At 34.3% G+C, this 24,456-nt stretch overlaps 1 protein-coding gene across 1 annotated transcript in view; it reads right to left on the bottom strand.

The window, feature by feature from the left end:
• The window catches only part of LOC145330415 (uncharacterized), an 87,230-nt gene extending 63,523 nt beyond the window's left edge, over nt 1-23,707 (bottom strand). Inside the window, exons 1-4 of the mRNA XM_080175052.1 lie at nt 23,627-23,707; nt 16,794-16,864; nt 13,456-13,498; nt 11,422-11,493 (exon numbers count right to left, since the gene is read on the bottom strand). Of these exons, the coding sequence (XP_080031178.1) occupies nt 11,422-11,493; nt 13,456-13,498; nt 16,794-16,864; nt 23,627-23,649 (209 nt within the window). The 5' untranslated portion in view covers nt 23,650-23,707. The remainder of the gene's footprint in view (nt 1-11,421; nt 11,494-13,455; nt 13,499-16,793; nt 16,865-23,626) is intronic.
• Between the last annotated feature and the right edge of the window lie 749 nt (nt 23,708-24,456).

Here is a 24,456-nt window from a genome sequence, read left to right as displayed (position 1 = left end):
TGAGTGCTCTGATGAGTACAGGCCCACCGATAGAGAAGGCAATCCAGAGGTCCTGGATCCTGCAGAGGAAAACAGTGACACAGAGCTCGATGCTCAAATCAGTGAGCTCTTTCCATCTGGAATTGATCTGCCTGTTAATCCGCAGGCTGGCGCTGCCTCTGAAGATCCAGTAGCCACGGCTCCCTGTGAGGGCATGTTAGCCCTCCAGAATGCTGTTGCTCCAGAGCCTCCAGCAGCTCCAGAAAATCCTACTCCCGCTGAACCCAATCCTGTGGATATCGTAGAGAGGGCTATGGCCGCAATCGAAGAACCTGCGAGTACCACATCAACCCGCAGAAGCCGGCGTGCAGGTCAACTGTGAGGGAATATTTCATATTCCCTCAGAGGGGGCAAGTGTGGTAATCAACACCCAAGTTTATGTATCCTTATCCCTGTTCACATTCCTATACTTCTCTGGCTGAGTCAGACCTCCACTTGTAACCGTCACCATACTCCATCCTGCTGTGTTGAGGGCTAGTTGATTGTTGCAGGCCAAAGAGTGAATACGCTTCCTCCCGTCTGCATTCGGTTAGATACAAGCCTATATGTCTAGGCTGGCGGTATCTATATTTCCCACGTGTTTAAGTACGTCGTTTCTTACCTAACTAAGAAACAGGACGTCCAAGCCTTTAATTGATATCCTAATAAATATATCCTATAATAATAATCCCATTAATCTGCCTATTTCTAACCAGTTTTATATGTTTAATAAATGTGTATTTTTTAGAAATACTTTGTTAGATTATTGATTATTAAATTGTATCGGAGCTACTCTATACTCGAATTCGCAGTCTGTCTGTACATCCCCTCATACGTCACTAAGGTAGGTCCGTATGTCCGTCCGTCCGTACGTCTGGAACTGCTAGGTACGACATTTATATTCTGATTAATCAGTTTTGACACTCTGCAAGTGTTAATATTCGTTTGTACTACCGTTTTAGAGCTTCGCTTTTATGAATGTTGTCATTCTTGTTTATTATTGATACATATGCATAAAAAGAGGGTTTGTCCAGCTTATACCAACAATGAAATTAATTCGGAAAAAAATCACGAAACCTCTACGTGTTTTTCAGCTGTCGGTGGGGGGCAACACATCGTAAAATTGACGACCTCTCCATTTGCCCCCCAAATATTATTTTAGATTTTTAACCAATGTTGGTTATACCTATTCCTGGGGTTTGTCATTTTAATTGACATCAAAAACTATGCAATTAGACGACTTATTGAAAATTTTACAGAAAAAACATCCTGATTTTTTTAAAAAATAATGTTGATTCTAAAGTATTTTTTTCTTACAAGTACTATTGTATTTTTTGGACAGCAGCCAAAAAAGAAAAAAGCAACATTTATTTTGTATTATCCTCTCCACAGCCAATGCAATTCAATGTATTAAACATGTTGTGGACCCTGTATTATGTAAGCTATTAGTAGAGATAATAACATTATGTTTACATAAAGGATAAGTATATTAAATGATATGCAGTATCATATATGGAGTACACATAATTTTATATAATTTACATGATTATGTTTGGGAATTGTCATCAGCGCTTTGTAATATTTTTTCTCGTATTCATTCGAATCCGGTGGATAGGAACCGGTTCTTATCCATACGAAAAAACTATGTCTAGCATCATAGGCGTCCAAGGGGGGGGGGTAATGGGCCAATTGGCACCCCCAAAATTTTTTTCATTTTACCCCCCCCATTCAAAATTTACCCCTACCCTGGGGGTGCCGTAGGCACCCCCAACCATTAAGGAGGGGGTATTTACCCCCCCAAACAATTTTGGGGGGGTAAATACCCCCCCCAAAATAAAAAATCTCTAATAAAAAAAATTTTTGCGCGCTTCGCGCGCATTTCTAATACTATATATTTAATAAAATTGAAATTACCCCCCCCCAAAAATTTTACCCCGGGGGTAAATTTTGGGGGGGGTAAACTAAATTTACCCCTGCCAACAGATTTCAGGGGGGGTAATTACCCCCCCCAAGCAAATTTTACCCCCGGGGTAAAAATTTTGGGGGGGGTAAAAAAAATTTGCGGCGCGCTTCGCGCGCCATTTTACCCCCCCCAAACATGAATTACCCCCCCCCTAAAAATTTTTTACCCCCCCCAAAATAAAAAGCTTGGACGCCCCTGTCTAGCATCGTATTATATCCAGTTTTCTACGAATATAGAAATGTACAATCATAAGATTAAAACCAGTTTCTTTTAGACGGTAATCTCATAATTGTACATTCTATATCCGCGGAAAGCCGTTTATAATACGATGAGAGAAATAACTATTCCAAGACCGCAGTCCGTTTCAAATCTTTTAAATCTTTTGCTAAAGCTGCTTAAAGATTAAACCCGTGTTTCTTTTAGAAAAAAAAACTAGCGTCTACGCTCCCAGATGCCTCTTGGGGCACGTTGAATGTTTTCTCGTATTCATTCGAAACCGATTAATATCCGGTGGATTAGAACCAGTTCTCATCCACATGAAGAAAAAAAACTATGTCTAGCATCATATTATATCTAGTTTTCTACGAATATAAAAACAAATAAACTTTCTATTAATTGTACTTTTTATATCCGCGGAAAGCTGTTAATGATACGATGCGAGAAATAACTATTAAAAAAATATCCGCTAGGTGCTTTATATTTTTGGATTTGTGGCGATTTCTTTTTGGAGGGTGGTGGTATCCTCCCCAAAAATAGCTATAAACGCTCCCAGGACCTATGAGAAGCTACACTGCAAAGGACAACCATATCGTTTCAGCGGTTAGCGAGAACCTTCAGTACAGACAGACATATATCCTTTTACTTCATATACAGACTAGCGGCTACGCCCCCTAAAAGCCTCTATGGGCACTTGAGAAAGGAGGAGAAAAAGAAAAAAAAAATCTTGGTAGGATGAAATTCCCTCCCTCAAAATAGTTATAAACCTTTCCTGGACTGTAAGCTACACTGTAAAGGAGAACCATATCGTTTCAGCGGTTAGCGAGATCCTTTGCTACAGATAAAAACGCTTACTACTTTACATAATAGGATTATACAACAAAGATTACGGCTGTGAACAGCAACCTTTTTTTTTATAAAATATATTTCATAAATCCCCAGTCGGTATACATCAGCCTTTTAAAAAAACTAATTAGTGGCTTAGCCTCCCTAAATATTAGACCTATTACATACCCTGATTACATTATATAGTAAGGATGACAATATCCATAAAAGCAAAGCTCTGAAACGGTAAGACACACGAACATTAACACTTGTAGAGTGTCAGATCTAGATAATAAGAAAATAAATGTATTTAAGTCGAAACAAAATTTTGAGTTAATTTGTTTAAAAAACCGAATAAATACAGAATAATGTTTAAGGACATACTTACATTTTTAGGACTTGATTATAGAGATGATTTGTATGGACGGACCGACCCTGATTATAAAAAAACTTCGTTTTTAATTATCATAGTGAATATGTCATAATATGGAGGAAACTAGATTTGTAAATTTCTGAAAACGGTCATAGCACGTATTAAAAGGATAATACATACAGTACATATCCTTATATAAAAGTAACATGATCTCTGTCTGTTCATCTATCAGTCTGTCTATGTGTAATGAAGAATCTCGCTAATTGTTGAACCGATATGATTCTCCTTTACAGGATAGCTTCTCATAGATACTGGGAAAGCTTTTAACTATTTTGGAAGTTTGTACCACCTCCCTCCTAATAGAAATCTCCGCAAGCCAAAAATTACCCACCCCCCAAAAAATAAATTCAAATTAAAAATGGGAATTGGTTGCCCCCCCCCCCCCCCCCCCCCCAACAAAAAAGTTCCCCGCCCCCTCAAGGGACCCTTTGCGTAGCCGCTAGTATTCAATAAATAAAAATTGTCATAAAATAAGAAAAGTATATAAAAATTATAGAACAAAAATGCTAAATATATGAGAGTTATATATAAGTAATAATTAGTTTATTATGTATGAAAGTAAATAATTTCTTTCGTTATATGACTTTTATATTAATTTATAGATAACTAGCAGCATCGCCGCTAGCATCTAGGGGCTCTACCCCAAGAGGTAATTAAAAAAAATTAAGTACTTCTGGTGCTGCGACCAATAATTTCAAATTAAAATTAAGTGGGGTTCTTTTCTTGGGGGGGGAGGATGTCCCCCTCCCAAGAAAATAGCTTAAAACCACCACAGGACCAGTAGATATATTCTCTGAAGAGTAGAATCCAATCGGTTCAGTGGTTACCGAGATATTAAGGGACAGATATACATATACAAATAATCCTTCATACTAAGCTTGTACAAGATCAACTATTTCCAAAGTTTCATACTAATAAACATATTTTTAATATACTTTAAAATACAGTAAACTGTTATACAGTAAAATATTTTATGTTTATTTGTGTATGATGGATTATGTTCCAATGGAAAGACACTGTTATGAGACTGCTCTTTAAATAACACACATAAACAAACATACCGACATCCATAATTACAGAATAGACAGAAAGCTGGAATTTTTAGGAATTTAATAAGTTAAAGTTCTACATATTTTCACAAAGTTTTATTAAGACTGGCTTATTGGTTGAGGTGCTAGATCGATTTCAAGATTTTCGCGTTTTCCTGATTAACTTCATGCTTTTTTAAACCATTACAAATTTTTGAAAGGCTTCGTGATTTATTTTATTTCATTTTTTTATAATAATGCTGTATAGATTATCTTTTTCGGATGTTCATAATTTTTTAGCTTCGCTACTTATGGATTTTGTCATTCTTGTTTACATATAGATAATTAATAAAAAGTTTGAGGGTAAATAATTTCTTTTAATTCTATAATATTTGATGCATTATGAGCCATGATAAATAAATTACGTGATTGTACTACATACAATCCTTGATTGCGTTAAGTTTTGAGTAAGATTCCAGTCAAAAGCGCTTTTAAGTCTAACTGTTCTTAATGTTGACCAAACGCATAGTATAATTAAATGCATATTTAAAAACAGTTTGACTTAATGAGCGCTTATGACTGAAATCTTAAACTCACAACTTTAGGGAATTTTGCGATAGCTACTATTCACTTATATAGATGCTTCTCAGTGCTACATGAAAATATTTACATAAGAAAGATATTTTTGTTTAAAAGAATAAAACATATTATCATAAGTAAAGCTCTTTATAGTGCCATAAAAAAACTTGACGTCATACAATACAAAATACCAATGAAAGGCCAATACAAAGACTAAATTACCAATGGCAGACCAGTATGCATTCTAATTGGCCTATGGTAGGCCAGTAAGGCGTATTTTTTATTAAAAGTTTTAAGTTTCTGAATGTTAAAAATAATACGACATTTTTGCTGCGCGGTTGACAATGCGGCTTATTAGATGACTAAATAAAACACGCGGCCTAGAGGTGGCAGAATTAAAATGTTGCGACTGCGATTGATGCTTAATTAGACGCGCTGTTGAATTATAAAGCTGCTGTTATTATAATTCAGCCATGCTAAAGGCAACCTAGCTACTGCCTAAAAAAGTGCACAGGCAAATGTACATTGTACACCAGGAAAAACATGTACAAAAAGTCAGAGATGCCGGGTGATGTTTAAAATTCTCAAAAACATTGACGGAAAGCTGCAAAGAAGGTAAAACACAAGGATCTTAAGGGATAAGACAATGGGCGAAAAATTGATGTACATCGCGAATGATAATACACAAAATTTCCCCTTCTGTAGATTGGAGTTAGTAATTGAGACGTGTGAACACTCAGCTTAATAAACCAACTAATCAAAATTCACAAAACCCCCCAACGTTGTTAAGCCAACCAATAAGAAAACGTTATTGTATTTGGATAAAACATGTATCAAAAGGCTAGGACGATTCTAACATATCTTTCAATATTTTTGCTTATAAACTAGCAATGTAGCTGTGTTTAGTGCCCCAGGAAAATGGGGATACATGCCCGCTTTTGGCATACCTGTTCTATTGACGTCATAATAGAGAGAAAGAGATAGAGAAGAGGGAAAGAAATCCCCCTAGAAAAGAGATGGGATATAGGATATTTCCTGACGTCAACAGAATAGGTAGGCCAAAAGCAGTGACATCTATCCCCATTTTGATTGGCACTATAGACAGCTACACTAGTAATATGAACTAATATAGAAAAGATGCACATTAAAAATTAAATTAGCCAAAAATGCTGCAAAATGGTAGAACTCAATCTTAATTAAAACAGTTTTAGGATCCAAGCTACTCTATAAAGCATTGCATACGCTTATGTCTGATAGTACGTCTTTTTTGCCACTTCTCAGTGTAAAATGGATGTATTCTTCTTATTTTTTTTGTCGGACTAAAAAGTCCAAGCTAATATTGCTTGATTCACTTCTACAAGAGACTAAATGAACAGAAAATGATTGCTAAAATCGAAATATGTCTTCATGTCTCAGAATAGTGTATTTGTAATAGCGAAGCTACTCTATAATTCACTTTGTCTGTCCGTCAGTCAGTCAGTCCGTAACGCTAAGGGGGAAAAGTGATTTTCTCGGCTCCTATAAAAAATAGACAGCTGCAATTTTTAGTGAAGATTCCCATTATATTTGCCCATCTAATATATAAATTGTTTTGTCCATTTCTCTGTTATTTGGGGTGCTAGATCGATTCCTAGATTTTTACATTTTCATGATTTTCTCAACTCCTTTTCAAGATAAAGAGCTGAATTTTTCAGGGATTAATCAATTTTATATTCTACATATTTTCATCAAGTTTTTATTAAGATTTGTATATAAATTGGGGCGCTAGATCGATTCCTAGATTTTTAATTTTTCATGCTTTTAAAGGTTGCGTGATTTTAAAGGATTTGTGATTTCCTTTTTTTATAATGTTTAATATTTATTGTATGACACTGCTCTATATTAATTTTTTTCTTGAAATCCCTTCACCATTTTTGAGCATTTTGTTGCCTTCCTTCTTTGCCCTTGAAAGGAAACTGTAAGAATGTTATTGTCCCGCTTATTATTAACATAGTTGTTCTTGTTGTACATTCTGACTTTCTAATGCAGTTGAACTTAATTAAGTTTTTTTTACCAGAAATGGAGATAAAAAATAGCGGTTACATCCTTTTATTACCCCTCAATTATAACCTACTACCAAAGGAAATATTTTGCAGATAAAAATTTGTGGAAAGATTCTATTCTCTCACCCCTGAATTTGGTTGATTAAAGAGGAAAATTAAGAGTCTTTTCCTTATATAAAAGTAACAGGATGTCTATCTGTATGTAAGTTATTCCGTGTGTCTGTCTGTGTGTACCGAAGGATCTCAATAACCGCTGAACTGATATGGTTCTCCTTTACAATGTAGCTTATCATAGGTTCTGGGATGTTTTATAACTATTTTAGGGGAGGGTAACACAAGCTTCTAAAAAAATCGCCCCTACAAAAAATGACCTCCCACCCAAAAATTTTTCTTTTACTTCTTCGAGGGAGGTGAACCGATTGAGTTCTCTATTTTATAGGAATTTTTCATATAGATTCCAGAATGTTCATGGGCTACTTTTTTCCTTATTTGAGTACAGAGCCCCTATCTGCAAGGCTTGCAGCCACTAGTTATTATAAAACTTATAAAGCAACTACTGTTTTTTTTTTAAGTCTGTGTAGGTGTGTTTCTTGAAAACAGTAAAAGTGTCGAACTATGACGTCAGAAAAAATTAACAATTAACCAATGAGAGGCCGCTATATATTTTACCACAGTGAATACTGGCTTCTTATTGGTTAATTGTTAATTTTTTCTGACGTCATAGTTCGACACTTTTACTGTTTTCGTGTTTCTTTAAAAAGCCTTCAACGAGAAGTAAAAAGATCATAAATTTTCACCTAAAACCATTTTAGCATATTCATCTTACATTGATCTATCCCAATAATATAGCATAATAAATTTGCAGAAGTATAGAGATATAATAGTATTAAATAGCACGCAATATTATTAAAAGCGAGGCTTTTCTATAATTAGGGTCGGTCTATCCGTCCGTCCGAGATAGATAGCTTTTATTCGTTAATTTAGGCATGTTAGAATTGTCCTATCAATTTCAAACTTTGCATGATGATTCCTCTAGTAGTTAGGTACGATTTAGAAAGCCTAGCAACTCTATAATCATTACCAGAATGTCCGTGCGTCCATTTTAAACATGTTGATTTTTCTACTTTTTTACCAATAAATTTTTATGTGATCTAAATATCCGTTTGATCCGATTTTTTGTATATTGATTCCTGGGACAACAAAGAACAATATTATAAGCAAAGCAACTCTATAATCAAGTCCATAAACATTATCCTGTATCAAGCCGTTTTTTAACAAATTTACTTACAATTTTGCTTCGACTCTAATACTTTTATATTCTGATTATTCAGTTCAGACACTATACAAGTGTTAATGTCCGTTTGTCCTACCGTTTCAGTGCTTCGCTTTTATGGATGTTGTCATCCTTGTCATCATGTGAAGAAATTATGTTTAAAAGTAGTGTAGCATTTTCAGGAAGGCGAAGAAAGTCCATAAAAAAATCAGCATAAAAACGAGGGATTATCCATCTCTTTTTTAGGGGGTTTCTTTCCCAATCCTCTTCTCCTATCCCTCATTTTTATGACGTCATTGAGGGACTTTCTTCGTCTTCATTTTCAGGAATCACAAAGGATAACACAGTGTGGACCCAATGATATTAAAACAAAATTACCCTCTCTCCGGTTTTAAGAGTTCTAAATACTACTAATTAGAACCAAACAATTAAATTCGATCAAAAGTACACAATGTTTTTAGGTCAACAAAGGAGAAAAAAACTCACCTGTGCCTAACTGTTACAGAAATCACCAATCATGCAAAGTTTAAACTTGATAAAACAATTCTAACATCATAGACGTCCAAGGGGGGGGGGGTAACCCCCCCCCCCTAAACGAATTTGGGGGTGCCGTAGGTACCCCCAAATTTTTTTTCATTTTACCCCCCCATTTAAAATTTACCCATACCCTGGGGGTGCCGTAGGCACCTCCAACCATTTAGGAGGGGGTAATTACCCCCCAAACTATTCGCGCGCATTTTTAATACTAAATATTTAATAAAATTTAAATTACCTTACCAAAAAAATTTTAACCTGTGGGTAAATTTAGGTGGGGGGAAACAAAATTTACCCCTGCTAACAGATTTCAGAGGGGGTAATTACCCCCCCCGAAGCAAATTTTACCCCCGGGGTAAAAATTTTGTGGGGGGTAAAAAAATTTCTGCGCGCTTCTCGCGCCATTTTACCCCCCCCCCCCCAAAAAAAAAGCGAATTACCCCCCCCCCCTTAAAAACATTTTACCCCACCCCCCCAAATAGCTTGGACGTTTATTTCTAACATACCTAAAGTAACGATAATAGCTAATCGTTACGCACGGACAGACGCAAGACCCTAATTATAGAAAAAGCTTCGCCTCCAATAAATATGATTTTACGATAGTCAGTACTTCTCAAAGCTACTAAAATAGTCATTTCTCGCGTTATAAACGGCTTTAGACCCAAGATGCAGAAGGCACGGGCTAAAAAAACTTGTTTTAATCTTATAATTGTACATTTTTATATTCGAAGAAAGCTGGATATAGTACGATGCTAGACGATTCGAATGAATACGAGAAATGAGTTTCTAGCTTTATTGTCGTTATACATTTGGAGTAAGTGAGAGAACACCAAAATAATTACATATCAATTTCACATTCTAATTTTGTCTCTTTGTAAGAGAGGGGGGGGGGGGGATGTGAAGAGGTGGGTCGATATCCCACTTTTAAATTTAGGTTTTTTAAAGTATATAAATGTTTTTTTTGTTTTTGTTTGGGTAAGGGTCCTTTTTTTGACGAAGCCCAATCTGTCCCACTGTAAGGAAGACGATTCCTATATGACGTCATATAAAAATGGAAAAGAAAAAGGGAAGGGGGAGGGAAGAAAATCTTTTCAAAAGAGATGGGAGAAAAGGGAATCGTCTTCCTCACAGTGGGACAGATTGGGCTTCGTCTCCTTTTTTACTAGGAGCGATTTATCTTTGGAGGGTGGATGATACCCTCCCTCAAAGTATAAACCTTCCCAGGGCCTATGGAAGACACATTGTAAAGAAGAAACATATCGGTTCAGCGGTTATCGAGATCCTTAGGTACAGACAGACGGATATCCTGATACTTTCAAATAAAAAAATTCATATGGAATTCTTATCAATACATTTTAGTGACGTTCAAATAAATATTCCATTGAATTATGTTTTATATTTATTATCTAAATATCATATTTCACAAGATTTCCTTTTTATTTTCGTAGGTTATTTATTATCCAACCTGTCTGTCTGTCGGTTTGTTCGTAATGCAATAGGGGAAATGTAGTTTCCTTGGTTGCTATTTGAGATATATCACTGATTTTTATGGTGAAAATATCCCTCACAAAAAAGCTTTTAGTTGCCAAACTTAGTCCGTCAGCCTGTCGGTTATTCTTCAAAAAATAAATATATTTTTTCTCGTATTCATTCGAATCCGGTGGATAGGAACCGGTTCTCATCCATACGAAAAAACTATGTCTAGCATCGTATTATATCCAGCTTTCTACGAATATAAAAATGTACAATCATAAGATTAAAACCAGTTTTTTAGCCTCGAGGTGCTGAAGCCGCGGAAAGCCGTTTATAATACGATGCGAGAAATAACTATTAAGAAGGTTACGTGATTTTTTATTATATAATAATCACACATTTTCTCTCTTTTTTATGACAACTAAACATCTGCACTATAACTCAGTTTGATCTGCTTGTCAATACATGATTTATTTGTGCTTCGCTGCGTATGGACGTTGTCATCTTTATTTATTTTATTAATCAAAGAATAGTTATTTCTAGCTTCGTATTATAAACAGCTTTCCGCGGATATAGTATGTACAATTATAAGATTAAAACCAGTTTTTTAGCCCCGAGATAATTGTAGATTTTTATATTCGTAGAAAACTGGATATAATACGATGCTAGCCATACTTTTTTCGTATGAATGAGAACCAGTTCTAATTCACCGTATAATTCATAATTCACCAGTTCTAATTCACCGAATGAATACGTTTTTTTACTCTAACTGAAATTGTTAGCAAAAATTGTTTCTTGTTTGTTGAGAGACTTTGTTGATAATTTTACATTTACGGTTGCGCCCCTATCATCTAGGGGCTCTATATTCGAAGTGATATGAAAGGCCAAAAACATAACCTAAATCATATCCAGACTTATTTTGAAAAAATAGCATAAAACCATCTAAGAAGCTATGAGAAGCTTCATTGGGATTGTACATAAATTTATCGGCCCTTGTCTTATCCCTTTAGATCCCTGAATTAATTAAAAATTCCAACCTTACAACAACAGAAATAACATAGAGAAGATCTACAATAGCCAAGGACAACAGAAGCCGGTGGAAAGTTTCTCTGAAATGAAAAACAAGGATGATATCATTCATGAAAGCACGAAGCCGAATCTGTACCGCTTTTGATTCCTGTGACGTAATAAAAATGAGGGATTCTCCATCTCTTTTTAGGAGTTTTCTTTCCCATTTCTCCCATTACAAGCGGATGATGCTCTGCTTTCTCTAAATGATCTCTTAAAAATCGTAGGAGAATTCCGCCCTAACGAGGTAAAGTAATTTACGGCCCATTGTAGAAGAGACAGTGCAAGATTCCGATGGCACCAAAAAATGACGTCATACAATAAAGTTGTCCGATGAGAGGCCAGTATACATTGTAATTGATCAATGGTATAATATATACTTGCCTCTCATTGCTTATTTTATCGTATGACGTCATATTTTGGTGTCATTTTTCGCTGTCTCAAATTAGAATACAATAGAATATATTGTTAGTCATGTTTTAGATGAAAAGACATCATATTACTTTATATAAGGATTCAAAAACAATATAAAACATAATCTCTAAAATTAATTGAGTTTCAAAGTTTTGATTAAAGCCTAGTAGTATATTCAAATTCTTCTTTATACTTTCTAGTTTTCTTCATATTATTAGAAAATGGTTGGTCCAGTATTAAGAAATAAGGTAAATGGCCAAAAGAGAGATTTCTTTACAAGGCTCGGCAGCCGCAACAAAGCCTCAAATTCAATCCCGTTTGGTTGCTATGAATTTTTTTTATCTCGCAAATAGGGATTGTCATATTTTGGTCGACTATAGACTTCCAGCTGATCTGTATTCGAGAGGGTTGATTTTTCTGAGGCTTACAGGCGGCTGGCGCTTGGCTGCCGAGCCCTGTTTCTTTGTTTCAATCTCATTGTCAAAATTGACAAGATAAGTCAAAAGAACTGACAAATGCCTCACAGGGAAAAGAGACCAATGAATTAATTTTATCGTAATAAACTAGTTTTGTATTTTGAAGCTGACAACGCCTCAGCTCTGCCAATGTTTCATCGTATTTTCAAAGTCGATTTCAATAGGTTATTTTAGGTTAGGTATTTTTAATTTAGGTGATTGTCCCGCAGGTTTAGAGCCCCCCCCCCCCCCCCGCAGGGGATAGAAGTAGGAGAGAAGCTAAAGTGAAAATACGACGAAACGCCCCTTAAGAGGCGTGACCACGAAAGGTACCCAAAAATATTTTTGTTTGGTTTAATAAAACACAAAATACAAAAGGAGGCATTTATTTATGATAATTTTGATGAAAATTAATTTATTTTCCATTGTGCTATACCTATATTCCAGCAAAAAAACTCAAAAGATTTCCAGAACTTTTTATTTAATGTAATAGAAAAATTATTTTCTGTACAAAGTTTAAGAATAAGGATATCTAATTGTCTCTAGGGGCAGTTGGGTTTATAGGGAGTTTGGGAAGACCCTCCCCTTCAAATTTTTAGAAAAAAGTACAAAAAAATTAGGGGGATTCATTTTTTTCCAGGGGCGATTACTCTTAAGAGGGTAGTTGTACCCTCTAGAATCTTTACATTGAAAGAGAACCATATCGGTCCAGTGGTTAGCGAGATCCTTTACCACAACACACGCACACACAGAAAAAAAGACAGTTATCCTGTTGTTTTATAATATAACTAGCGGCTTCGCCCATAGCCTCTAGGGGCTTTGCCCCAAGATGTAATTAAGAAAAATAAAAATTATAAGTACCTCTGGTGCTGCAACCACCACATTTTAAATTAACTTAAGAAAAAAATTGTTGGGGATTTTTTTTAGTTTTTTTTAGAGGGTTGGGAGTGTCTCACCCTCCAAGAAAATAGCTTAAACCACCCCAGGACCATTAGGTATATACCCTTAAGAGTAGAATACAATCAATTCAGTGGTTACTGAGATCTTAAGGGACAGACAGACAGACAGACGGACAGCGAGATGGACAGACATCAGTCTACTTTGTGTTATAGATAATATTAATAATAAAATTACCTAAATTCTTTCTTTATCAGGATTGATACTGAAACAAGATTTCCTGAAAATAAAACATAATATATAGCATAATATTTATTTCTCGCATCGTATTATAAACACCTTTCCGCGGATAAAGTATGTACTATTATAAGATTAAAACCAGTTTTTTTGCCCAGAGGTGCCGAAGGTATGGGCTAAAAAAGCTGGTTTTATTCTTATGGTTGTACATTTTTATATTCGTAGAAAGAGCTGGATATAGTAAGATGCTATACATAGTTTTTCCGTATTGATGAGAACCGGTTCTTATCCACCGGATTCGAATGCATACGAGAAAATACAAAAAGATTAAAAATAGCACACCTACATAACGGCAAGGCTGCTGCCCATGACACTCTAACGCCAGGTACAAATAACCAAGGATAAATAAAAGTAGTTAAATCTCTCATTTTCTGTCCAAACTTCCGAGGAATTGATTTTACGACCTTTGACTGGTAGTCCTAATAATGCATTGTAAAGAATTACGCCTGTTTAAAGCTAAGGTATTTCCACCACTCGCGGATGTTCATTCATATAGATTAGATATACGCTACTAAATTAAAAATCTATTGTAAAAGAGGAATTTATATTATAAAGGAGGATACATTTTTTTTATTGCTTTCAATTTTGTGTGTTACTTGCAAGTATCAGAATGTTTGTTGGTGCCTCTGTCAATTCGCATTTATTACGTGATAGGATATAAACATCGGTCCGTACGTCCGTCCGTCACAGATGAATAGCTTTTTTTCGTTAATTTAGGCATGTTAGAATTGTCCTATCGATTTAAAACTTTGCATGGCGATTCCTTTAGTAGTTAGGTACGATTTAGAAAGCGTAGCAACTCTATAATCATTATAATTTTTCTATTCTTTTGATTTTTGAATTACTGATTCTTATTGCCATAAGGTACAATGTTAAAAGCATCTCTATAATAGTGACCTTAAAATGTTAGTATGTCCTTAAACAGTAACTTGTATTTAAGAAGTTTGATACAAATTTACTTACAATTTTGTTTAGAAATAAGCATTAATAATCTGCTAATTCAGTTCTGACACTCTACAAGTAGTAATGTTCTTTTGTAATATACATATTTATTTATAAATGTGTTTATATAATGTGTATATTTATCCTTAAGTAAAAATGTAGAATAGTTCTTATATAAAATTGTGTTATTCAGATATGGTAATTATGTTCTTCAGTTGCGAGCATTTTCTAAAGTTAGGTTTTTTCGTATGTATGCATTCTTCACGTGATTTGAATAACTATTCTTAGTTGACCTACTAGTGATATGTTAAATATATGGTAGTACCATCTCAAATTTAACCTCCAAGAACGTTCAAGCTTTTTATTTTTGAGGGTGTGGGAGTAATATTCATTTGGGAGGGGGGTAAATTAGCGAAATTTGTATAACCACCCCCCCAAAAGAAATTTTACCCAGGGGGTAAAATTTCTATTGACATTATTATATCCAATATTGCTTCACTTATTTTAGAAAATATTATGATTGTTTTTGTTTAATGTTTTTACCCAGAAACCAGTTAATAACATTATACAAAGTACTTTAAAAGAAATACATTACGATAACAAGGATGACAACATCCATGAGAGGTAGCAAATGACATAAATCAAAACCAATATTATCAAAATATCATTTATAACCAGACAGTTTGAAAAAATTAAACGTTTCATCTTCAATTTTAGCCAATTTAATTAATCTAATCCATGTGTAATTTGAGACAAAGACCAAAGTGTGTTAAAATCAGCCATGTGACGTCATAAAATGAGGGAGATGAGAGGAGAAGTGGGAAAGAAAACCTCTAAAACAGAGATGGAAAATCTCCCATTTTCATGACGTCACATGGGTGATTTTTAGCAACTGACGGATAGAATCATAGAGCAGCTTTACAATAAAAAAAAACATTTATTTAATGCATATAAACCATAATTATATATATATTATATTTTTGGGAAAAATATTTTTCTTTTTTAATATGATTACTTACAAAATTACTTTTTTGCTTAACCTTAAATAAAAACAAGGATGACAACATCCATAAAAGTGAAGCTCTGAAACGGTAGGACAAACGGACATTTACACTTGTATAGTGTCAGAACTGAATAATCAATATATAAATGTATAAGTCGAAGCAAAATTGTAAGTAAATTTGTTGAAAGACTGCTTGATACAGCATAATGTTTATGGACATACTTATATTTTTAGGACTTTATTGCTTCGTTTATAATATTGTACTTTGTTGTCCCAGGAATCAGTATACTAATAATCAGATAAATCGGATAATTAGATCACATAAAAAATTGTTGTTTTAAAAGTAAAACAATTAACATGTTTAAAATGGACGTACGGACATTCTGGTAATGATTATAAAATTGCTACGCTTTCTAAATCGTACCTAACTACTACAGGAATCACCGAGTCTAAAATCAATAGGACAATTCTATCATGCCTAAATTAACGAAAAAAGCTGACCGTTCCGGACGGACGGACCGATCCTAATAATAGAAAAGCTTCGCTTTAAAAAAAAATAGTAGCACAGCAAAAACAAAATTCACAAAATTATTGATGATGTAAATAATGTGAAGAGGGGGGGAGTCACTTTTTTACGGGGGGGGAGTCACTTTTTTTTACGGGGGGGGGGCAATTACTTCTTTGTAGATTCGTGGTAACCTCCTCCAATATAGTTATAAACCTTTCAAGGACCTATGACCTGGATTACTGTACAGGAGAATCATATCGGTTCAGCGGTTGACGAGATCCTTTGGTACACACAGAAATAATGTTACATTTACAATTATATAATGAAATTGCTGGCTAAAAATCTATCTATATATCGATCTAAGTAACTCCCTAAAAACTATCCTTATAATAAAGTAACAGGATGTTTGTTTGTGTGTCTGTTTGTACCGAAGGATCTCGCTAACTGCTGAACCGATATGGTTTTCCTTTACAGAGTAGCTTCTCATAGGTCCTGGGAAGAAATTAAGTACTAGTGGAGAAAAAAATATTTTTGGTAAATAGCTGATAGATTGACAAAACAATTTTATTCGTCTCTAGAGGCCTCTAAGGGCATAGCCGCTAGTCTAGTGTATTTCATCTCTCTTTTATCTAACACCGCTCTCTGTGAAACTATTTCTGTCCTCTAATATAAAGTAGTAAGTTTTTTTTCCGTAGCTAAAGAACTAGAAATGCTGGTCCGAATTGGTTGTACATTTAGGGAAGCGTTATATGGGTCTTTGTAACCTATCACACTTCCCCTAGAGACTAGAAGTGAAGCAACATTCTATCTATCTGTAAAACATACCTATGATACCAAATGAAGCGATGACATATCCCATAATTTTCCACACCTCAGAGTTGGTGTCCAAGTCCTCGCTGAAAAAAAGAATTTATTTTTATTTTTAACAATTTGACAAAGTATCAGTATGTTCAAGATGCACTGTATAAATTTTTTTGGGGGATTTTTTTTTGTTGGGGGGGGGGGGGGGGTAGTCGACCCCACTATTTAAATTTTAGTAATAAAAAGAAAAAGATATTTTTTTGTGGGGGGTGGAGGTGTCCCACCCCCAAGAAAATAGTTATAAACCTTCCCGTGACCTATGAGAAGCTACCCTGTAAAGGAGAACCCGATCGGTTCAGCGGTTAGCGAGATCCTTCGCTACAAACAAACAGAAAAACAGACATACATCGTTCTACTTTGTATTATAGATAAACCTGTTAATTAACTGGCACCTGTCTTGTTGACCTTATTCGCCTGCTAGCAAATTTCTGTTCTTTTGTAGTGACTTGGCTGTGTAATATTAGCGACGCTATTGGCTGAGATTCAAAAAATTGGAAGTCGGCACAGGGTCCACTGGTTTTTTAACCCCTTCCCCCTCTATTGGTTTACTCTAAATCTCTCCAAATTAAGATAATTAATAATGTTTATACACAATGTTGTAGATTTTCTTTCTTTTTAATGTGTCAAAAATCAAATGAAAATGCATCGAAATCTTTGCTAATGTTTTTCTGCTTTAGGATTTTCACGGTAAAATGTTCCCTGTATCGATTATTACCCAAAATCTATTAGGCTGCAAGTGCCCAAACAGCTAAACTTATATATTCGAGAAAAGATTTCTTCTAGCTTCAAAGAAAATAAAATTACAACCATTTCAAATTTAAAAAGTAGAGATTTTAGTAGTATAATATAAAATATTATATTACCGGATATCCGGCCGGATAGTTTCAATATCCGGTATCCGGCCGGAGAAAAAAAAAGACCGGATATCCGGCCCAACCCTAGTATTCAAGTAGTAAACCAAGATTAATGCAAAGATTCCATTTGCTTTCATTATAGACAACATGGATTTTTTCCAGAGAGAGAGAGAGGGGACAATGGGCTGTTTATTACACTAGTCTCCAAAGTTTTATATCACGTTTTCGTATTCGTGGCTTCACAACTTTTGGGACTTAAGTTGAGTGTTCAAATGTTTCAACCACTAATTTAATCTACAAAAGGGGTAATTTTGTGTATAATAATTGGGGATTTATCGGCTATTGTCTTATCCCTTTAGATCCCTGGATTTACTCAAATACTGAAAATAAGGATAACAACGTTCATTGAAGCGAAAATAAAAAAAATTTGATTTTCTTTAAAGCGAACATTATTGAGAAATTAACAGGATGTTTGTCTGTTTGTACCTAAGGATCTCGCTAACCGCTGATCCAATCGGGTTCTCCTGAACAGGGTAGCTTCTCATAGGTTTATAACTATTTATAAAACTATCATAAAAAAGTGGTTTTGGGATTCAACTCTCCTCAAGTGCCCCTAGAGGCCTCTTTGTGGATTGCTTTCAGTGAGGAAGGGGACAATGGGCTGTTTATTACACTAGTTCTCAAAGTTGTAACTAACGTTGTCTTATGCGTTGACGTAACAACTTTGGGGACTTTTATTTTGATTGGCTGGTTCATTAATTTTAACATGCAAACGTTTCGACAACTAATTGTATCATCCTTGGGGATTTACATTAATTTATCGGCCATTGTCTAATCCCCAATGATTTGATAATATGCCTAAGTGAATACACACTGCATAGTTCCTATATTCAGGGATCTTAAGGGATAAGATATTCTCCACATTAAAGAAGCGAGACTCGACAAAGTGGCAGAAATAATGAGCCATATGACGTCATGAAAGGGAGAGATGAGAGGAGATGTGGGAAAGGTTACCCCTTAAAAAGAGATGGATATATTGACGTCACACGCCTATTTTTCTCTGTCACTTTGTCGAGTCTTTGAAGAAGCACCTTATAAAAATGAAGTCATACAATAAATTTACATTGACATATGGTAAAATGTATACGGGCTTATCATTGGTCCTTTGTATTGTATGACATAATTTTTAAGAGCCTAAACTGTCAAATGTGACGTCATAAAAATACATCTCTTTTTTAAGGGTTTACTTTCCCACTTCTCCTCTCATCCTTCCTTTTTAGACGGATTTTTATGACGTCACACGTGACATTTTAGGCTTTCTCCATTATAAGCTGTATTACATTTAAATATTGTACAAGCTCAAGGATGATAAACAAATTATTGGTAGAAAAGTTTAAATACCCCAAAAATACCAAAAGTTGTTAAGCCAACGAATAGGATACTGTGTTTATAAAACTATGGGTATTAGTTTAATCTCTAGTCCAATGTCCCCTACCTCCCTGACTTTTTCAAACTTGTATCATGTTTTTTGTGTTGTTATGGACAATTTCCCCCTGATCGCCAATAAACCCCCCTTCGGTCCCTCTTCCAAAAAAAATGCTGAAAAATGTTAGAAACAGACATTGCCAGCGCTAGTCGATCACGATTCAAAGAAAGCACAGTATACTTTTGACACAACAATCTAAATCGCATTTTATATTTTAAAAATATGCAGAACACCTAAATTAATCTCCAAGCAATTATCGTATGCATTTGAAATTTTTGTATGAAATAACGGGATCTTAAAAATGGCCTTTTTTAGAGGCCTGACTCTAGGTAGTCAGTTGAGATAGAGAGATAAAATTTTGTACATGTATTTCTAGGCCCCTAAAGTAACTTTTTAGGTCAACAGAAGAATTAAATTTAAAAGAGCAATTTAAGTAAGAGGACTAATATGTATTCTCCTTTGAAAAGACAGATACAACTTTTGTTCTGTTATCATATCAATTAAGCCATAGTAAGAAGGTCAGGATAGTAATCCATACTAAAAACAGTAAGTTTTTTTTTTCTGTAGCGTAAGATTTCGAAAGCTAATGAACTGATTGAGTTCTAATTTGCTGTGGTTTTAGGCTATTTTTTTGGGTAATCCCCAGCCATTTGTATAAGATGCTAGGGGCGCAGCCGCTAGTCGTAATAAAAAGGAATAAATTTTTAATACTTTTTTTTATTCAATGATAATACATACTGTAACTGAATTACTAATGATTACTGTCTTAAAATGAATAAGGGGAGGGGGTCATTCGTGGTCCACTCGCCTATTAAGTTAGGATTTTACCCTGTTATTTATTTGTTTATTTACATTACAAGCAACATATTTGTTAAATTATTCATTGAAAATTGATTTTTTTGTGTTCTTTCAAAGTGCCAAGTCAAAATAAAAATATTTCTTGTGTATTGGTTCTTACTTAAGGTTAGGTTAAATTAGGAACAAGTAAGCCCCGCAGGAGTAAATGCCCTTTCCTTTTACTTTCCTTTGATTTATTTGGTATGGTTTCTTTTTGTGAATATGAAACACTTTTTAGATAAACCATAAAACCTAGCAATATTTTCTTTTACTTAATACTAGCGGCTACAAAAAATGTTTTAAAATCAGCTGTTTACCAAAAATATTTTTTCGCCACTAGATGGGGTTATTTTTTGTTTTTGTTTACCAAAAATATCCGCTATGCGGCGTTTCTTTATGCGATTTCTCTTGATAGGGTGGTAGTAACCTCATCTAAAATAGCTATAAACCTTCCCAGTACCTATGCGAAGCTACCCTGTAAAGAAGAACCCAATCGGTTCAGCGGTTAGCGAGATCCTTCGCTACAAACAAACATACAAACATCGTTAATTTGTATTATATATTTTTATATAGGATTATGGAAAAGCCACGATATTAAAAAAATAAACAAATTATTTTCTGAAATTGTAAATAAATCATATAATTTAATGTTTAATACGATAATAAGTCAACAAACTATGCATAGTATGTTCATACAATATCTTTGAAATATACATTGACAATTATTTTGTAGCTCTAGAAAAGTGTCCAAAAAAATGAGCCGTGTTACGTCAATAGATCCATCAACTTTTTTATGGGTTTCCTTTCCCACCTTTCCTCGCTTCCCTAATTTTTATGACGTCACACGGCACATATTTTAGGACACTTTGTAAATCTCCTTTATTTCCAATTGTTAAGTGGTATTGCACAGTTTTTAGCCCTTTATACTTCACTAGCGGATATTCCCCTAGAGGCCTCTAGGATCACTTGAGGGAGGGTTGGGGGGGGGGGGGGGTCGACCAACCCCCAAATTTTGATTTCAAATAAAAAAAATTTTGCGAGGTTGGTGGTACCCTCTCCCAAAATAGTTATAAACCTTCCCAGGCCCTATGAGAAGCTAGCCTGTAAAAAACACCCATATCGGTTAAGAGGTTAGCGAGATCCTTCAGTACAAACAGACAGCAGTAAATACAGGATACAGTTTGAGGACATTATTACTTAATAATGACTTGATTATAGAAATGCTTTGATTATAACAGAACTTAGTAAAAGTATCTGACTCTGATCATGACGTAAAAAAAATTAGCCAATGAGAGGCCACCATAAATTTTACCATTGGTCAATTACAGTGTATACTTACATCTCATTGGCTAATTTTTTTTATGTCATAATCAGAGTCAAACACTTTTACTAGGTTCATTATAACATTGTACCTTGTTGTCATAAGAATCATTTTTCCTCGCATCAAATAAATACGATAATTATATCACATAAAAAATTGTGCTTAAATTTAGCTTAACTGTTACGTGAATTCTCATACCAAGTTTTAAATCTATCGGAAAATTCTAACATACCTAAATAATCGATAAAAGCCTTCCTAACCTAATTATAGAATATCGTCGCCTATAAAAATAAAATATTCACTCGTAGTAAAAAATGATAAATGAAATGTTTAAAATAAAAAGTAGAATTTTGATTTATGTTCCCGTTGCTATCAGGGTTAGAAACTCATTTCCGCGATTTTAATTTATTTTAAACACTTAATATAATACTTTTTTGGCCGGATATCGGATACCCGGCTGATTTCTAATGCCGGATATCCGGTTATCTGTTAGTTTGCCGGATATACAACGTTGGCCAGATATCCGGCCCGTATATAAGGTAGTTTGCCGGATATACGGCGTTGGCCAGATTTCCGGCCTGATACCGGATATCCGGCATTATAAATCTGCTATCCGGATAGTTTCAATTTGTCCGTATTTTCGCAAGGCTACTATTTTATAACTTACTTTGTCCGTCTGACCATCATAAGAGGAAAACACTAGAGGGGGAAGGGGTTAAATAACTGTATATCCCCACTGTTTCACTGTTTCAAATAAATTTCTATCCAGATATTTATTTTTCGAGGATACTATAATAAAGATACTAGCGGCTAATCCCCTAGAAGCCTCTAGGGACAATTAATGTGTGAGAAACCTTCCCCCAAAATAGTTAAAAGCCTTCCCTGGACCAAAAAAAGCGTCATTGTAAAATAGAACCATATCGGTTCAGCGGTTATCGAGATCCTTCGCTACAGACAAAAGAAACCTTACTACTTTATATAATTAACTAGCGGCTACGCCCCTAGAAGTCTCTAGGGGCACAAAAGGTAGGAGAAGGGAAAGTCGATCTCTTCCCATTTTAAATTTGAGTTTCAAAAGAGCAAAAAAAATATTTTTTGGGGGAGGAGGGGGGTGAATACTCCCTCCCCAAAATTAGTTTAAAACTTTCCCAGGACCTATACGAAGCTTCATTGTAAAGAAGAAAAATATCGGTTCAGCGGTTAGCGAGATCCTTCGCTAGAGACAAAAGAAACCTTACTACTTTATATAATAGGATAGGATATATGGCTGGAAATTTTGTGAAGAATTATATAAAATTTAACGACGTCTGTTCGATTTCTTGATATTTTGAATTTAGTATTTTTGTACTTTATTTCTATGAATATTTTGAAAAAAGCATTCTTTTATATTTGATAATTACATAAAAATGAAAAAATCTATAGAAAATAAATGTAGATGTTTTAACTTTTTTTGGAAACCTATTGTTACAATATTTTTTAACAATCTTCTTTTCAAATGCAGACCTATTATTTTTAGAAGCGAAGATACTCAATAATTCACCTTGTCTATCCGTCAGTCCGTCCGTCTGTACAGGCATTTTTTTTCGGTTGCCTATATACATGAGTATCAAGTTTTTAAATTATTTTGTTCGTCAGTCTTTGGGTTATGCATAAAAAGGCATTCCATTGCAAAAAACGCGATATTTGGTTTAAGTAAATATTCATTAAATGATGAGCTATCGCTCGATCATTTATTACCTTGGGATTTAAATATTCTTTTATGCTAAATTTTGTTTGATTAAATAAATCATTTAATTTTGTTTTATTATCTTTTTCAAAAAGGTTATTTTATGATTAATTGCATATTTATCAACTAAACAACTTCTCTGTGATTAATTTTGTATTCCATGAATTAATTGTGCTTCGCTACTTACGGATGTTATCGCCCTTGTTTATGTGCTGATTGTCAAAAAAAGATTTCACTTTTTGAATAAATCATTATTGGCACATTGTTTTTTTTTCATTATTGATTCTATCAATAGTTATAGATTAGTGTAAAAGAATAGAGAGGGAAGGGGTTAAATAACTGTATGTCCCAACCCCGAAGACCATGTACCGACTTTCAATTGGGTCTTTGAAAATCATCTAATAGCGTTGGATATATTAACACAGCCAAGTCGCCACAAAAGAGCAGAAAGAAATTTGCTAGCAGACGAAAAAGGTTCCCAACATTGGGATCTAGGCAGTTGTCTGGTTATACATCTATATTTTAGATTCGCTACTATAACAAAAGCTACTCTATAATTTGACTATGGATTACCTGCAGTTAAATTCTAGAAGCATATTTAGACCTTAGGCTTGGCAACACATTTTAATATAAATGTCTAATAAATAAATTTCTGAAAAAATATGTAAATTTAAGGTCATATATAGTGAAAATATGATGATTTACGGTTAGTAAAGGATTCAGTAATAATTTATGTATTGTATATAACCAGACAGAAATCAATTTTAAAGATAACTGAGGTCAATTCTTAAAAAACTTTTTGTGAGGCAAAACACTGAGGCAAAATGATCCCCTCTAAATTTTTAGCGAGTCTCACTGATTTTAGTGAGCAAAGAATTTTTAGTGAGACAAAAGTTTTTTAAAGAATCCACCTCTGCTTAGCATATTGAGTTTAAAATTAATCTTTTTTATCTGCTCGTCAAACAAAATTAAATTTTCAAATTTTTATAATTCAATTATGCCGCTAGAACAAACCAATAACATGTTTTTTTTGTTAAGAGACATCCAATGATTAGCTGGTAATTTGACAAGGAGAATCGTAATTGGTTCAATTTAGCGGCAAATTCTGTTATAAAATCTGATTATCATAATTTAAAACAAAACAATATTTATTGATCTTTAAAATCTATTTAAGGTTATAAATAAAAAAAGAAAATGTTCCGTGATTACTATATTTAATTACTTTTTTAATATAAATTCCGACTGTTTTCTTTTCTTTTTTAACATGCAAGAATTTTATTGTTCAACAAAATAACGGAATCATCCTTTTAAACAACAAGTTGACCGGTCAACCCCCCCCCCCCCCCATTATAATCTTTAAATGGGAATAATTTTACAATGAATGTAAAATATGCATGGATATT

This window comes from Acartia tonsa, chromosome 10 (genome assembly GCF_053477335.1).
Source record: "Acartia tonsa isolate MP-2025a chromosome 10, ASM5347733v1, whole genome shotgun sequence".
NCBI lineage: Eukaryota > Metazoa > Arthropoda > Copepoda > Calanoida > Acartiidae > Acartia > Acartia tonsa.
The sequence above is the reverse complement of the archived record's forward strand: the minus strand, read 5'-3'. Positions and strand labels throughout refer to the sequence as shown.